Source organism: Peromyscus californicus, unplaced genomic scaffold (assembly GCF_007827085.1).
Source record: "Peromyscus californicus insignis strain IS unplaced genomic scaffold, ASM782708v3 Scaffold_4__1_contigs__length_199733344, whole genome shotgun sequence".
NCBI classification, from domain to species: Eukaryota; Metazoa; Chordata; class Mammalia; order Rodentia; family Cricetidae; genus Peromyscus; species Peromyscus californicus.
In genome coordinates this window covers 192,083,725-192,101,416 of record NW_026294562.1, presented here as the reverse complement: position 1 = coordinate 192,101,416, position 17,692 = coordinate 192,083,725, and the positions used below count along the sequence as shown (strand labels likewise).

At 38.6% G+C, this 17,692-nt stretch overlaps 1 protein-coding gene across 3 annotated transcripts in view; it reads left to right on the top strand.

The window, feature by feature from the left end:
* Positions 1-17,692, top strand: part of LOC128124472 (zinc finger protein 420-like) — a 50,572-nt gene that overhangs the window by 20,885 nt on the left and 11,995 nt on the right. For 2 of the 3 annotated variants that reach the window (XM_052760784.1, XM_052760785.1), the window contains exons 3-5: positions 2,871-2,956; positions 4,534-4,660; positions 5,720-8,788. In XM_052760784.1, the coding sequence (XP_052616744.1) occupies positions 2,871-2,956; positions 4,534-4,660; positions 5,720-7,353 (1,847 nt within the window). In that variant the 3' untranslated portion in view covers positions 7,354-8,788. Of the gene's footprint in view, positions 1-2,870; positions 2,957-4,533; positions 4,661-5,719; positions 8,789-10,247; positions 10,348-17,692 lie in introns of those variants that run through there. The other variant, XM_052760786.1, reaches the window with a different exon arrangement.

Here is a 17,692-nt window from a genome sequence, read left to right as displayed (position 1 = left end):
TTTTTTTTTTTTATCTTAGGGGTAATAATAGAATAAATTCACACACGAACTGTAGCCAGATGGTTTCTCTGGTCCCGCCCGGGCTGCAGCTGCTCAGACCCAAGTTAACACACAGAGGCTTATATTATTTTCCAACTATGGCCATAGCAGGCTTCTTGCTATCTAGCTCTTATATCTTAAATTAATCCATTTCTATTAATCTATGTTTTGCCACATGTTCCATGGCTTTACCGGTCTGCTGGCATCTCTCTCCACCTTCTTCCTGTCTCTCTTCCTGTTTATCCCTTGGATTTCCACCTGCTTCTAAGCTGCCTTGCCATAGAGCAATGAAGTTTTATTTATCAACCAATGTTTTATTTATCAACACATATTCACAGCATACAGAAAGGCATTCCACATCTATGAACTGTTTGGGTCATGCTCTTTTACTTTTCGTCAGCTTTTTCTTCACAGTTTATATACACATTTAACAGAAAGTTTAGTCAGTAAAAATGGTTACTGAAAACTCTTCTCAGTGTCACAAAGCATTCCTTGTATAAGTGATAAGAGCTTGCCTGCTATTGATAGTGGGTGGCTGCAGCTGTGGGTATAAAGGGGGTGGTTTCTGCCTCTACACTGTATTCCTAAGGAGATAAGCCTAAGGAATTACAAGGGGAGAAGGCTAAACTATTGAGAGAAGTAAAGAACTCGTGTACTCTGCATTTCTTAAGTGTATTTAACATTATAGGCTAACATGTGGCAGAACTGTCAGTTTCTCCCTTCACAGCTTCCAGCAGGAGAGAACAGGAGAGAGCCATATGCAAATAACCGATGGACAGAGTGGTGTCTATGGGTAACCATGGCAACCTGTGTAAATCAGAAGGGGAAACGAGTAGCATTGATCGCGTCAGTGCTTTTGCCAAAGGCTGGCTGGCAGACAAAAAACATGTCAGATTTAAAAATACATTTTCTATCCTGCAGCCAGAGCAGGGAGGAAACCTTGTAACTTTTTTGTTCAGTGCTATGAAGCCAGCCATCTCCCTGTAATTCTGGCCATCTATGTAGCTTTTCTCACTGTAACTAGGCATAAAGCTATTTTTCTCTGGACATGGTTAGTCGGTTAACAGCTTTTTCCTGTTAATCATGTAAATATCAGGACTTAAACATAGACATGTAGTTAACTGAGCCTGATATCTTGTATCATACAAAGTGTTAATTGCTAAAGGGTCAGAACAGATGAACACTGTGAGTCTCATTATCAGCTGCCATTGTTGGAAGCACAGGGCAATTCAGTATCTCATGGACCTTGATTTAACAAAGCCAGATACTTTGTAATTTTGTCCTTACATCTAACTGTGAAAATCCTGTTTGTGATCTATCCACAGAGACTCTTGGTCTGGCCAAATTGCCCTGTCAGTAAGCTAATTATAGAGAACAGGTTTCTAAGTTTCTTACCATTATGTGTAACAAACATTGGACTACGAGAGCTTGTTTTATTTACCAGAAATACACAGGGTAGGGAGAAGTGTGTATGATCACATCATCATTAAAAAGGACCTTTGTGCCTTTCTTTCGTACCTATTCCTCCTTAATTAATTTTTGTTTTTGTTTTTTTCATTTAAAAAAATATTTATTTGCATGAGTGTTTTGTGTGCACATAAGTCTGTGCACCAGGTGCCAGAAGAGGGTGACAGGTCCCCTGGAACTAGAGCTACAGATAGTTGTGAGCTCTCATGTGGGTGCTGGGGGTGTCAACTGAGGTCCTATGGAAGAGCAATAACAAGTGCTGTTGTTTGTTTGTTTTCCACACAGGGTCTCTCTATGTAGCCCTGGCTATCCTGGAACTCTCTGTGTAGACCAGGCTAGCCTGGAACTCACAGAGATCTGCCTACTTCTGCTCCCAAGTACAGGGATTAAGGATGTGTGCCACCATGCCTCGCTAATAAGAGCTTAACTGTGAGCTATCTCTCCAGCCCCAGGTTTCATATTTTAATTGCTTTTTTATTTTAAAACTAAATTACAATCTAAATTGGTTTTTAAAGAGTGCCTTACATTTTTACAATGATGATGATGTTTTTTGTTGTTGTTGTTATTCACATTTCTCTAGCTCACTCTTATGGTACTTGAATCAATAAGACTGGGGAGAATGCATCTTCTTCTCCTTATAGTTTTCCTGCAAATACTGTTCTTCTTTTCTCTTTACTCTTGATCTTGTTGTGACAGACCTGCCCATTACTATATTGAGCTGTATTCCATTTCTTCCTGTTTTCTTTAGAAGTTTATCATAAAATCTGTTGAAGTTTGTCTATTGACATTTCAGTTTTTACTGGAATTTTCTTATCAGAGGGATTTGGTATTATGTAAATTCATTCATTCCTTTATTCTTTCTTTCTAGTATTCTTAGTGGTAAGATTGCTAGTATTAATTTATCTCCTTTTAGGTAGAAATTATAGTTTACTGGTTTTGTGTGTCGGATATAGTCTAGTTCTTCACAGCTCTCCATTTGTTGATTTCTCATGTAAGATGCTTTAATTGCTGTGTCATCATGGCTAATTCCACTCTAATTTTTCTGTGTATACATTGCCTCTGATTGTGATCTGCAGTGCTGCTTAGGTGCATGACCTTTGTTATTTCATAAACTTCCTTCATGTGCCCTTGCTTCTCCATTAATTTTAGGAACTGATATTTTTGGGTGCAATGATAAGGTTCATAGCCATTTTCTTTCTCCACGCTTAATTATATCCTTCTATACTCTCCTGTCTATAGAAATGTTGAAAAGATTTCTGGTATCATTTTGATTTTGGGGTCTTTTTATGTGGTTTTGCATTGTTCATAAAACAGTTGTATTAATTTTAGCTTTGTATTTTTGATACCTTGATGTGAAATTTCAGCAAGAATTCCAGATTTTGTTCCAGAGATAGAAACTCAGAGAAGAGTAACAAGAAGAATGAATGCTTCTCTGATAAATGCTCCTGAGGTCAGTGTCATCTTTACATCTTTTGAATTTTTTTTTTTTTAATTATTGAAACCATTTAAGACTTTAATTCTCTACCTCTGGTAATGTTATTTAAAGTATTTGTTTTCTATGATTTATCTTCTTTTTTTCCCTCTGGTAATCAAGAGTAAGTCTGTAGATCTTTCACATACATAGCACAGCCCTTTTTCCTTATATTTTCACTCCATGTTTTACTTTGAGGATATAAATTTTCATAGACTAAAGACCTGCCATTATGAAAGAGAATATATTGCAAATTATACTCAAAGACTATATTGATGGCCAGTGTTTACATAGGATAGACTGTGTCCTTTTGTATCAACATGGACATGCAAATACATGGACTTTTTTGATGACATCACTAAGCAACTTATGGAAAAGTACAATTAGAAGAGATTCACTGTCTTGAATCCCAGTAGTAAATATATCAGCAACTTAGAGAATATGGATAATGGAAGGAATAAGTGCCTTGCTTCTTCCATAAAATTGATGTGTCTGTGATCACATGCAAAATGTAGTATCCTAGTTTACACCTTTTATATCTTGGTTTTAGAAAGGCATTGTAACTATGCCTCACGATCTCAATGGACCATGTTAGAATATAGTATGATGTGGCCCAGCTACAGATAGGATCAATACAGTGTCTGTAGTTGTAGAATTTGGAAGCACAGTTCAGTTTTGCTCATCATAAGTTAATCATCTGAGATTTACCCTGGGAATCCTATTTGATCTTAATACATGCTTCATAAAGCTAAATTCCTGCATATAGACCTCACATGTATGTTATATTCCCTAAAATTTTGCTGATTGTGATACTATTAATGTCATCTTCTTTTCACAGAGATAGAAAATACAGTATTGACTATGACCATTTTACTCTTATACTATAATTAAACTTCAGTTTTATTTTATGTTTGTGGGTATAATTGAACATATGAGTGTGTGCTATGTATGTATAGTTCAGAAGTGAGTATGGGATCCCATGGAATTGTGGTTAAAATCTGCTGTGTAGTGCCACCAGGGTGATAGGAAACAAACTACATTTTAAAGGACTTAAAGTCATTACAGAATATGAAAGCAGAGACTATTTTCAGATATAGTGATTGACACATCTTTTATCTGCTGCTTAGATCTTAGAAAACATCAGCAAATTCATGAAGGATAGAGACCTAAAGAATGGAAACCATGCTGGGTTGTAGTGGTGCACACCTTTAATCCCAGCACTTGGGAGGCAGAGGCAAGCGGATCTCTGTGAGTTTGAGGCCAGCCTGGGCTACAGAGTGAGTTCTTGGACAGGCGCCAAAGCTACACAGAGAAACCCTGTCTTGAAAAACCAAAAAGAATGGAAACCATGTAATAAGTCTTTCATTACATTGTCTTTGGAAGAGAAGCAGTGAATAACCTCTAACACATTTCTGCAGCCATGCTAGAAAACTTTGTCTTTGAACAACTGCCATTCCTCATCTATGTCACAGAAGTGTCTCTAATTCTTTAAGCTCTTTTACCTAAGAATGCATGTTGTACAGCAGCAATGGTATATAGGTATTTTTCTATTGCAGAGTCTGTTAACATTCAGGGATGTGGCTGTGGATCTCTCGAAGGAGGAATGGGAATGTCTAGATTGTGCTCAGAGGGCTTTGTACATGGATGTAATGTTGGAGAATTACAACAATCTAGTGTTTGTAGGTAAGAATGCTCTTCTCTAGAATTCCTGATTTAATATTTATTTACAGACTTTGTTTATATGTAATCTCTCTGACCTTTCTAGACACTCCCAGAAATAAGGAAAACTCTGGTTATCAACATAGCTTTTTCATGGTGCCTTCTTTACATTTTTCTCTGTTCTATAGATGCATAAACAATGCTATATTCTGTGTGATCTCTCCATTCCTCCTGCCTAGTTTTTAAAGAAAACTTAAAAGTTCAAAGACAATTGAATATTCAGAACGTGGAAATATATTGCAGTACAAACAATAATTGGAATATTGTAATTGTACTATTAGATTTAATTATAAATCAATTTCTGATATTTATAGTTAAGGAGCTTTTAAGTAAAAATTGACCTCTTAAGCCGGACGGTGGTGGCACACTCATTTAATCCCAGCACTCGGGAGGCAGAGCCAGGCGGATCTCTGTGAGTTCCAGGCCAGCCTGGGCTACCAAGTGAGTTCCAGGAAAGGCGCAAAGCTACACAGTGAAACCCTGTCTCAAAAAACAAACAAACAAACAAAATGGACCTCTTTATAGTTTCCATGGGTTTTTGTTTGTTTTGTTCATTCAGTTTTTGAGATATGTTCTCTATGTTTAGCCCCGAGAAAGCATGATTTGAATCCTAGCTGTATTAATTCAGAAGCAAAAAAGATACGTTGTGCTCTATCCCTACCCAGATTATATAATGCGTTCCTAGCTGACCAAAGCTATCCAGTGTGGCTGTGTCTCAAAAACATATACAGGAAAATAGATAAACATTATTCATTTGATCCTTCAGGGTACTCCTCTAATTATTGCTTTATCACAGTTTAGATAAGAAGGAGAAAGCCACAGTTGGTCCTTTAGGTTTGATCTGGGTCAGACAGGTGTTCTGAGCATCCATTTTAATGATGTGAGATGGAATAGACATCTGGTGAGAGCTCTATTCCTGAGAATTGGAAGTTTATATGTGATAGAAAACTTAAGGCAAATCAGTCATTAAATCTTTTACTCATGCTTTAATTCCTGTTTTCCCTCATTGTGGCAATTTTCCAGGTCAAAATCAAAGAGTCCACACAGGAGAGAAAGAACACAAAAACACAGAGTTTGATAAATCTTTTGAGTCTCAACATAAACTCACACTGAAACGAACCAATAGTGGAAAGAAACCATACCAAAGCCGGAAATGTGGAAACTGCTTCAAGACAGACTCAAGCCTTAGTAGACATCAGAGAGCTCATACTAGACAGAAACCCTATAAATGTACAAAATGTAGTAAATCCTTTACACGTTTATCACAACTCGAAGTACATTGCAAATTCCATTGTGGTGAAAAATCCTACAAACGTACAGACTATCCTAAGTGTTTTTACCAGAAATCAGAATTTAAAAGACATTTGCATCAGAAAATTTGTACTGGAAAGAAACCTTATGGATCTGGTGAATATGATAAATCCTTTACCCAGAAAATGAATCTTAGAACTCATCAGAGAAATCATACTGGACGGAAGCCTTATAAATGCAATGAATGTGACAAATCTTTTATCAGGATATTCAGTCTTAGAATTCATCAGAGAAGTCATACAGGAGAAAACCCTTACAAATGTAGTGAATGTGACAAATCCTTTACTCGGAAAGACAATCTTAGAACTCATCAAAGAGTGCATACAGGAGAAACACCTTACAAATGCAGTGAATGTGATAAATCCTTTACCCAAAGAGGCAATTTTAGTACTCATCAGAGACTGCATACAAGAGAGAAACTTTACAAATGTATTGAATGTGACAAATTTTTTACTGCCGCCTCGCATCTTAGAACTCATCAGAGAATTCATACAGGAGAGAAACCTTACAAATGCAGTGAATGTGATAAATCCTTTACCCAAAGAGGCAGTCTTAATACTCATCAGCGAATGCATACAGGAGAGAAACCTTACAAATGTATTGAATGTGATAAATCCTTCACCCATAGAGGCAGTCTATGTACTCATCAGAGATTGCATACAAGAGAGAAACTTTACAAATGTATTGAATGTGACAAATTTTTTACCACTGCCTCATCTCTTAGAACTCATCAGAGAATTCATACAGGAGAGAAACCTTACAAATGCAGTGAATGTGATAAATCCTTTACCCAAAGAGGCAGTCTTAGTAATCATCAGAGAATGCATACAGGAGAGAAACCTTACAAATGTATTGAATGTGATAAATCCTTTAACCATAGAGGCAGTCTATGTACTCATCAGAGACTGCATACAGGAGAGAAACCTTACAAATGTATTGAATGTGACAAATCCTTTACTACTGCCTCATCTCTTAGAACTCATCAGAGGATTCATACTGGAGAGAAACCTTACAAATGCAGTGATTGTGATAAATCCTTTACCCAAAGAGGCAGTCTTAGTAATCATCAGAGAATTCATACAGGAGAGAAACCTTACAAATGTATTGAATGTGGTAAATCTTTTACCCATAGAGTCAGTCTTAGCACTCATCAGAGACTGCATACAGGAGAGAAACCTTACAAATGTATTGAATGTGATAAATCCTTTACCCAAAGAGGCAGTCTTAGTACTCATCAGAGAATGCATACAGGAGAGAAACCTTACAAATGTATTGAATATGATAAATCTTTTACCCATAGAGGCAGTCTTAGTACTCAGAGACTGAATACAAGAGAGAATTTATAAATTTATTGAATGTGGTAAATCCTTTACCCAAAGAGGTAGTCTTAGTACTCATCAGAGAATGCATACAGGAGAGAAACCTTACAAATGTATTGAATGTGACAAATCCTTTACCAATGCCTCGAATCTTAGAACTCATCAGAGAATTAATATAGGAGAGAAACCTTACAAATGCAGTGAATGTGATAAATCCTTTACCCAAAGAGGCAGTCTTAGTACTCATCAGAGAGTGCATACAGGAGAGAACCTTAAAAATGCAGTAATTCTGAAATCTTTTATTCATAGAGGCATTCATAGTACTCATCAAAGAATGCATATAGGAGAGAAACCTTTAAAATGCAGTGAATGTGACAAATCCTTTATCAATAAAGGCTATCTTAGAAATCATCAGAGAATTCATGCAAGTGAGAAACCTTACAAATGCAGTGAATGTGACAAATCCTTATCCAAAAGGGTCATCTTAGAGTTCATTAGAGAATTCATACAGGAAAGAATCCTTATAAATCTAATGAATGTTACAAATCCTTCAGCAAGAAAGGCTATCTTAGACCTCAGCAGAGAATCTATACAGGAGAGAAACCTTACCAATGTAGTGAATTTGACAGACCCCAGTTGCTCAGACATAGAAAACATCAGAGAATCCATAAAAGAGAGAAACCCTACATATATATTGGATGTGAAAAATCTTTTACATATGTCCCCATCTCTTAGAAGAAATTAGAGTGTTTATACACAAAGAAACCTTACAATATATTATATGCAAGAAATCTTTGCCACATAATCATCCTGAGAACATATCTAAGTATTTATACAAGAGAGAAAGTTTACTATGTACTATATATGAAGAAAAGCCTTTACTGTCTCTCAAGTCTAATTATGAACATAAGAAAGTTATGAAAGCTTTTCAGTAACGTTCAAATCTTAGAATACATCCAGAATTTATACTGAGGAAAATTCTGAAGATGTTTTGTTTAAATGTAGGGAAATTTTCATTACAACTTTTTGTAGTTATGCAAACTTACATGCTTCATAATGAAGATAAAACACAGAAACCTGGAGAATATGCTGTTATGTAGCAGTTTCTTTGAGACTGAAGGCATGTGTCTTTATAGGAACTAAGTCAAAAATATACACCTCAAAAAAAATCTTCAAGAAATCCCTGAAACTGACAGGATTCAGTATGCTTAAATCAAATGAAGAAACTCAGATCCTAGTCTTTGAATAGGATTTGTCAAAATGATCCACCAAGATAGGATGTTTTTTAAGTAGTACATATGCTTACAGATGTGCAGTGTGCTCCTGTTATTCTGTATGTATATGCTGTATCACATGCTGGGTTAGAACTTCATGATAACAACTATTTTTGATTTCCTGTGCTCAGTAAGCAACTACTTCCCGATATTCGTTGTATTAACCCTAATAAAGCTCATTGATTCAACAGGGTGGACGTGGTTCTCTTTTCAGTTCCCTGTTGAGTGAGTAGTTGCACATGTATGTTGCATCTCCCCAGTAAAAGTGTCTCACTAAACATGTGCTTAAGCAATTGTTTCCCCAAACTTGCTGTACAACAGAAAATAGATATCAGAAAGCATTTGAGTTAGTAAAGTAGGTTAGATTGTATTTGCTCATTGCTCTAGATTCAGTACCATAATAGTACTTTGTTAAGTTAAAAGTGCTCCACACAGATAGAATATAAAGCCTTGGGGTGTTGTATGACATATTTGTGTGTTCTGACAAATAAAGCTTACCTGGAGATCAAATGGTGGAGTTAGCCACTAGTTACCCATAAGAGTCTGGCAGTGGAGGCTCATACCTTTAATCCTAGCACTTGGGATCATTACTTTAATCTCAGCTCTAGGGAGGTAGAGACAGGAATGTAAAGTAAGTGGAAACAGGATCCTTCCTCCCCTTTTAAGTCAGAAGATTTGGAGAGGTAAGAAGTGAATATGGATGCTTTGATTCTCCGATTTTTCAGCTTTCGTCCTAATATCTGTCTCTGGGTTTTTGTTATTAAGACTAATTAGTTTCACCGCTACATGGAGAGCCTAAGAGAAAAGGCTGTTGTCTTCCTTGAATTCAAGGAGGATTGAGATATAGGACTATAAAAGAACAAATAAAATACAGCTACAAACTGGATAAATAAAAATCATCCAAACTGGGCTCTTTCCTTACATGACTCTGAACTTCCAACATGATTCAACCAAACTCCAGTCACCCTCAAAATAAGGCTACCAGTGGCCTAATAATATACAACATTGTGGTGTTCTCCTGTCCTACTGTACCTTAAAATTCCATTCTACATGCCCCAAGGAATAAACTGAATTTCATTTCTTTTTGTTAAATCATTTAATCAATGCTAATATTATATATATCCCTGAAAATTAATCATGAAACATAAATCACTAAGAAAGCATTACAAAGGACTCATTTTTCAGCTTAATGTCAGGGATCGGTCAGTCTGTATAAATCATGGAACTATGAAGATTTTAAGAGAAAAACCTATGAACTAGACACAATATCCATGCTTGTGTTACCTTACATATTCCCCAAAAAATTTGCTGAAAGATTATGTAAACATACTGAAAAGTGTTGAAAAATATTTATTCTTAGTCCAAAGCATTGTATTCATACTAAAAATAGGAAGGCTCAGCCGGGCGGTGGTGGCGCACGCCTTTAATCCCAGCACTCGGGAGGCAGAGCCAGGCGGATCTCTGTGAGTTCGAGGCCAGCCTGGTCTCCAAAGCGAGTTCCAGGAAAGGCGCAAAGCTACACAGAGAAACCCTGTCTCGAAAAACCAAAAAAAAAAAAAAAAAATAGGAAGGCTCAGAGATTTTAGACCTTAGACAAGCAGGATTTTACAGTGTACAAAACCATACCATTACCTAATTTTTTCACAGATTTTAATACAAGAAGCAAGTCTCATTCAACTCATGAGAGAGTACTGTTTGGAAACATTTTGCCTTTCAGTGTTGGAGTTTGTGGACACATGAGCTCATGGTTAGTATAATCTTGGTTAAACTTGGGCTGTTGGTTTCAAATGGTCATAGACATTTTGTATCAAAGCTGCTGCAACGGGTGTTGAACCTGAGAAAGGAGACAGTGGAAAGTTAGACTTCTGTACTGGCCCTTAGCAATATGAACAGTGCAATCAGGTGGATCGACTTTGGGGATTTCAGTTCAGGTGGTCAATGGATCGAGGCCCCTCTGATGACCTTGAGATCCTTACTCTAATTCAGCATAGAATTTATGGTGTTGTGGCAAATTTGTAAGATTGTGTGCAATGAAAAGACAGGTCACCTTTTAATCATCACAATACTTTCTTCATTTTTGACAGTTTATGCACTCCATTCTTATATATTATGGCAGGAAGCATGTGACAAATAGGTATACATTAAGTCCAGAGTACCCTGAATGCTTGATTTGTGTGGAAAAGAGCATGGACAAGATGGAACAGATGAATATTAGTGGGACAAGGTCAGTTACATTATCAGAAGAGTGATGGCAATTGAAACCGGCTCTATTGGATGGGAAAATTCATACTCATTTCTGGAAGCCCCTAGATATATCCAGATTACAGGAGCCTGAATGCAATTCCCAGAGGGACTACTGTGGGCTACATTTTTGGGAACCATACAGGACTCAGACAGGATCTTGCAGAAATAGGAAACCTCTCTTCAGCTGCAGGACACCCTGTGGGACAACCTGGAGAAGTCATGAGTCAACTGTTCCTTGAGGGGAACAGAAGCTCAGTAGAGCTGCAGCGCTGGGAAATATGCAGGTTGGACTGAAACAGGAGTGCAGTCTGTCCCTGTTGTTGAGTAGGAGGACACTCCCTTTCAACATTCTGTTGTGGGTACCCAGACATGCCAGTAAACTGTAGATCATATGACCTGGGACTTACTGGGATTACTTTATTTATATTATGGGTACCAGAATATTTACAGAAGGATAATCTGTAGAAGGATTTCCATTATGTCTTGTTTGCAAACATGGTTCTCATGGTATTATAGCAATTACAAAACTGGAATTTAAACAATGCTTTCTACCTCCCCTGTTGTATCACTAGCCTTTTTGAACAAGTGGCCTTTGTCCCTGGATTAGGCATCCACTGTGAGTTTATTAGAGATTAGTACCACGAGGAACCAGTGAAGACTAGTTGAATCTGACAGTATAATTTGCTAAGTCCCATAATAATGAAAATATTGCTATTTATTGAGCAAATATTTACTCCATATTAATTTTCCATCTGGACCATATGTGATCTAGAATATAAATGCTGCATTCCAAAATGTGTCTTCATTTTCTAAATTCTTAATATGACACCTTAGAATGTGGAAAAGCAAGGCAAACTATATTTACAGTTAACACACGTACTATAGATTAGGAGAGAATTGGAAATCATTTTTAAAATAATCCTGTTCACTCAACTATATAATGAAATTTGACTAATTTTCTGTTCTCTCTTTGGTCCAACAAGAGTGCTCTTTCCATGGATGAATGGCTAAATTGTCTTGGTGTTGTTTGGTTTAAGCTTTGTTTTGTTGAGTAAATATTTCAGTCTATTGTCCCGACTGTCTGAGAACTCACTATGTAGATCAAAGCCTAGACTCCTTAATGCTAGGATTAAATACTGCACCAACACATCTGGCTCAGACAACCTCTTCATCATAGGATTTGAAGATATTCTGTTTTATGGTTTTATACTTCATTCAGGACTATTGACAATGCTTAGGCCCTAATCACAAAGAAAGTGCTTTCTTTAAATGATGAATCCATTTCCTCTGTTGTATCTTCAACACCTGAGGGTCTCCTCTTCATCTCTTGTAATCTGTTGGTTATGCTTGCCTCTATAGTTCCTGTTCTTTTACCTTCATGTTCCATTTCCAGAATTCCCTTGATTTGTGTTTTCCTTATTGCCTGCCTTTCAATTTTCAAGTCTTGAACTGTTTCTTTCACCAGTTTCATCTTTTCTTGGTTCTATTTAAGGAATTTATTGATTTCTTCTAGTTTTTTGTTTGTCTTTTCCTCCATTTCTTTAAGGAACTTTTTCATTTTCTTTTTAAGGGCCTCTGTCTTCATGAAGTTATTTTGAAGGTCTTTTTCTTCTACTTCATCTGTGGTGTGATATTCAGGTCTTGCTGTTGCAGAATCACTAGACTCTGGTGGTGCCATGTTGCTCTTTATGTTGTTGAATATATTCTTAACACTGCCGTTTACCCATCTGAGTTTGGGATAATTATAGGAACAGGTGTTAATTCTTGTGATTTGTTGGATGGGTCTTTTGTTTTTTTAATATCTATATTTATTGTCTTTTGCCCTGAGTGGCCAAGGGCTCTGGTGATTGGCTGATTGTCAGGTCATGTAGAGTTGTCTCACCTGTGGTTTTTGGGGCATTGGGTTCCTTGATACAGTGTATCATCCAGTTCTTCTGGCTATTTTAGGCTTTATTTGTGCCAATGGTATCTGTTCTTCCAACTGTTTTGTGTTGTGCCTGTGCCTGTGGAGTCTTTTCTTCCAACTGGAATAGGTTTTGACTAACCCTGACCTTCCAACTGGTGTGGGTGTTGCTTGTGCTTATAGGATCAGCTTATGGTATTTGAGAGGGCTGTTAATAGGTAGGCTGTAACACGAATTCCTAAACACTCTTATTAATAAAAAACCCAGAGGTAGATATTGGGGTGAAAGCTGAAAGATCAGAAAAACAGAACAAACCAGCCATGTTCTTACCCTCTACGAAATCCTCAGTCTAAAGAGAGTGAGTTCCTGTTTCCTCACGTCTTACATACCTTTCTCTGCCCAGACATCATTTCCTGGGATTAAAGGCATGTGTGCTTCCCAGTACTGGGATTAAAGGTATGTGCCACCACTGCCTGGCTTTGTTTCCAGTGTGGCCTTGAACTCACAGAGATCCAGATGGATCTTTGCTTCCTGAGTGATAGGATTAAGGGTGTGTGCCACCACTATCTGGCCTCTATGTCTAATCTAGTGGCTGACTCTGTCCTCTAATCCCCAGGCAAGTTTATTAGGGTACACTATATATCACCACTGTTGGCTGTTCTTCCAATTGGTACAGGCGGGGTACTTGTGCCTCTAGGGACTCTTCTTCCAAATGGTGGAGGTGGTACTTGTTCCTATAGGGACTTTTCTTCCCATTGGTGCTGGTGATGCTTGTGCCTCTAGGGGCTACTGATTTTGTGGGGTATGGATGGCCAGTGGGATGATGGGTTCTGTTCATCTGGGCAGCAGACTAGTTCTTGTAGGTTAGAGGGTCCAATGGATGGTGGTGGTAGTGTAACAGTCTGCCCACAGGATCTTACCTGCTGACTGCTGGGACTGAGATGGGAAGGTCAGGTGGATGGCATATGTCCTAGGGCTTAGGGCCTAGGGATTGGGGCAGTTAAGCTGGGAGACCAGCCGTCACTCACCTCTTCTTTTGGTGAAGGTGATGCTTGTGCCTTTAGGGGCTGCTGATTTTGTGGGGCATGGTTGGCCAAAGGTGGATGAAAGATTGCCTAGGTTTGGGCAGTGTAGTAGGTCTTGTATGTTACTGAGTCCAATGGGTGGTGGTGGTGTAGCATCTTGCCTGGAGTACTTTACCCGTAGCCCTGCTGCTCCACTCTCACAGTTTTGCTGTAGATATGTTACCATTATTGCTAAGGTTCTGATCTTAGGAACTGGGCCTTTTCCTGATTTTTTTTTCATTCATCTTCTGGTTGACAGAATATTCTCTTAAACATAATATAGCAACATTTTATATATAGATATATACCTATATATAGATATATATATTCATGTTTCAAACAGTATTCTCTTTCCTTTTTTGGACACAAAAATTTTTTGATGTCAGTTACTTCTTCCTTTCCAACTTCCATGTTTTACTACTTAGATCTGTGAGTACTAATCCTAAAAAGCTTCTTGGTTATTGATCACCTAAAGGTTGACTGAAGATGTGATCTGTGATCTGCAACTAAATTATTTTTTCAAGCTCCACAGATATAGGTATAATCATTAAAATTTACTATGTAAAATACTACTAGTAATTTTCCCTCTCAGTTTGTATTGATTCTCCTGCAGGCTTTATAGCAGGCAGGGAAAAAATGATCCACGAAAAGACAAGAATGAAACTTGGCTCAGCCCAATTTTATTGTAACTGATACTGGACCAAGATTTCCAGAGCCTGACCCAGATCATTTTCCTTTAGTCATATTTAAGCACAGCACAATTTTTGGAAAATAAAAGTTTTCAGATAATAATGAACTCAGTCCCAAGTGCACAATAATTTAAGACATGTTTACATTGCAATTTCTTACAAAGTATATATGGCACTTTCACAAGAATGGATACTGTTGACTCAGAGATAGTGCCCAAGATTTAGGGTCTAGGGAATTTCCTTGAGGTAAACATAATGTGTAGCTAGAGTTTTCCTGCCTGGCCCACAGTCAGGACAAATCTCTCTCACCTGCCAGTCCCACAGCCACTCAGACCCAACCAAGCAAACACAGAGACTCATATTGGTTACAAACTGTATGGCCGTGGCAGGCTTCTTGCTAACTGTTCTTACAGCTTAAATTAATCCATTTCCATTAATCTATACCTTGCCACATGGCTCGTGACTTACTAGCATCTTCACATGCTGTTTGTCATCTTGGCGGCTGGCAGTGTCTCTCTGACTCAGCCTTCCACTTCCCAGCTTTATTCTCCTCCTTGTCCCGCCTATACTTCCTGCCTAGCCAATGGCCAATCAGTGTTTTATTTATTGACTAATCAGCAACACATTTGCCATACAGAACATCCCACAGCAATAATGCCTGTGGGTGGTAGGATTGGCCTGGCCCTAAGATAACATAGAAGTCACTTAGGCTTTTATGGCCTAAAAACAATGCTCAAGATTACAAAAAATGGTCTTGGATAATTGTTCCTTGATCCTAATGTCTCCCTCAGGGGAGGGGGTGAGAAGGCATAGCATCAACAACACACATATCAGGACTCAGTTGAAGGCACACAGCAGACTCATTCAATGATGGGGAAGGGCTTATATACCCTCTTCCTGGTAGCCAAGCATATCCCAGTCTGGCGGCATTGCGTGGTCATCTGTCATTGACTGGGCATGATCAGGAAGTTTGTCAGCAACCAAGAACTCTGACAGAGCCTGTTGTTAGGCCCTCAGGCAGATTCCAGGTTGGCTCATAAGGAAGTACATTATGTGCATGCCTTGGGAACTGGTTTGAGCCATTTTCCTTGAACCTATAGGCCTAATTCATATCCACCCTTTCATTTTATTATGTGGGTGCTCAGTGGGAGTTGGAGTTTTATGCTCCAGCCTTGTTGACCCTGCCTAAGGGGGCTCACCAACTGGACTGTGCCTATCTTAGGTTGGCTTGCCAAACAAGCTCTTATCTATCCTTGACTATCAGGCCTCGAAGATCATCCCTGGGTAGTCAACCCAGGTGGGGTTGGTAAGTCAGTAGCCTTATGAATTTCAGAAAGCCAGGCATGCATAAAATCCTGTGGAGAGCTATTAGTTGGATGTCTAAGAGATAGTAACACCTGTAGAGTCACCTTAGTGGCTATCCATTGTTGCCAGATGTGCTGTAGGAGACACTTAAAAAAGAGAAAGATTAAAAGCACCACCCAGCCAATCAAAACATAGGTAAAAATGCAGGAGGGATCAAACAGCCTTTTTATATCATGCCAAACCTTTTCAAAAAATACTCAAAAGGCCATAACGTCTGTACTTATCTGATTTAATTGGAAAATTTTGTATGTTAGCTGTCCACAGTGGGAAGTCTTATGGGCCTGTGCAGGCTGTGAGGGTTGTAAGATGCCTGGTGACATGGGAGAGTAGTCACCTCCTGAAGCAGGTGGGTACTGGTACAGATTGCCCCAAGAATACCTTTTTGGAGGCAAGCTGCCCACAGTGGTGGTAGAGTTGAGGGGGCAGTACCACATGACTTAATGACAGCTACGTTCCCTTGACAGACTTCGAGGGGCCCAAACTGACTGTCTCGTCATCATCAGATACTGTAGAGATATCTGACATGGACATGGTAGGAGTGATGTAAAGATTACCCATCTTTTAGAGGGAAACAGCAAGCAAACAGCAGTCAGAGACAAGATGACCATCAACAGTTCTGAAAAATTGTATTGAACCCTTATGTCTTGTGCTTAGTATGTGACTTCTGTGTTTTTTTAGGCCACAACCATAAAGTATCTCTGGATCAGAAATGGTGTTTGGTTGCCGAGCCTTGGTTCCACCTCCTGGGGTGTCATTCCTTATGTGGAGGTGCATGGTGAACCAAGACAAAAAAATGTGTCTTCTTAATGGCACATGTAGACGAACATGACAGACATCACAAAAGGAAAGAAATATGGGTCCCAACACTTACCTGCTGAAGGAACCAAAAGAACATAACACTGAGGGGCCTTTCACCAAAACACACCATCTTGGGGGCTCTGTCAAGTACCATGATTTACAAGAGGGAGATGACCAGAATCTGCACTGGGAAAGAGAAAGTAACAGAAGCCCCATGTTGGGTGCCAGTTTTTGCTCGATCCTAACTGCTCCCTTGCGGGAGGGAATGAGAAGGCAACATAGACACTGGGACTCATTTGAAGGCAAATAGCAGGCTTGTTTACTCAATAATAGAGAAGGCCTTAAATTCTCTCCCCCCAGCACCCAAGCTAGGTCCTAATCTGGTCGCATTGCATGGTCATCCCTCATTGGCTGGGCATAATCAGGAACTCTGGCAGTGACCAGTAACTCTGATGGTACCTTTTGCTAGGCTCTCAGGCATACTTCAGGTTGGCTCATAAGAAAGTATGTTATATGTGTGCCTTGGCAACTGTATTGAGCCAATTTCCCTATGGGCTTGTGCTACTACAGATAAGTAAAAACAAATTCTGGGAGATAAGGCAGAGCCTGTCTCATAAGATGCCAAAGGATAACCAAGTTTTAAAATAACATCCCTAGTGTTCCAGGAAGAGCAGTTTTGTACCTCATTCCATTGAAGAAGTAAGCTGCATGTTGACTTTTCATGGGTTCTCCAGTGCTTTTCTGTGTGCACCAGGCTCTATGCTCTCTACATCTCCCCGTTTCTAAGTTTTTAAAGAAATAATAGCAGCCATAATAGAGGCCCTGGTTGAATGTATTGACAATGGCTAGTATAATCAATACAGGCAAACATAAGAGAATTATAAGAGTAACTAACAGAGGACCAAGGAAAGGATAAAAGTTTCTTAGCCACGAGGGGCTCATAAAAGTTACTTGAGAGATATTATGTATATCCTTGTACAAAGTTTTAATTTGACCATCAATAGTACAAGAAAAATCTGATACATTAAA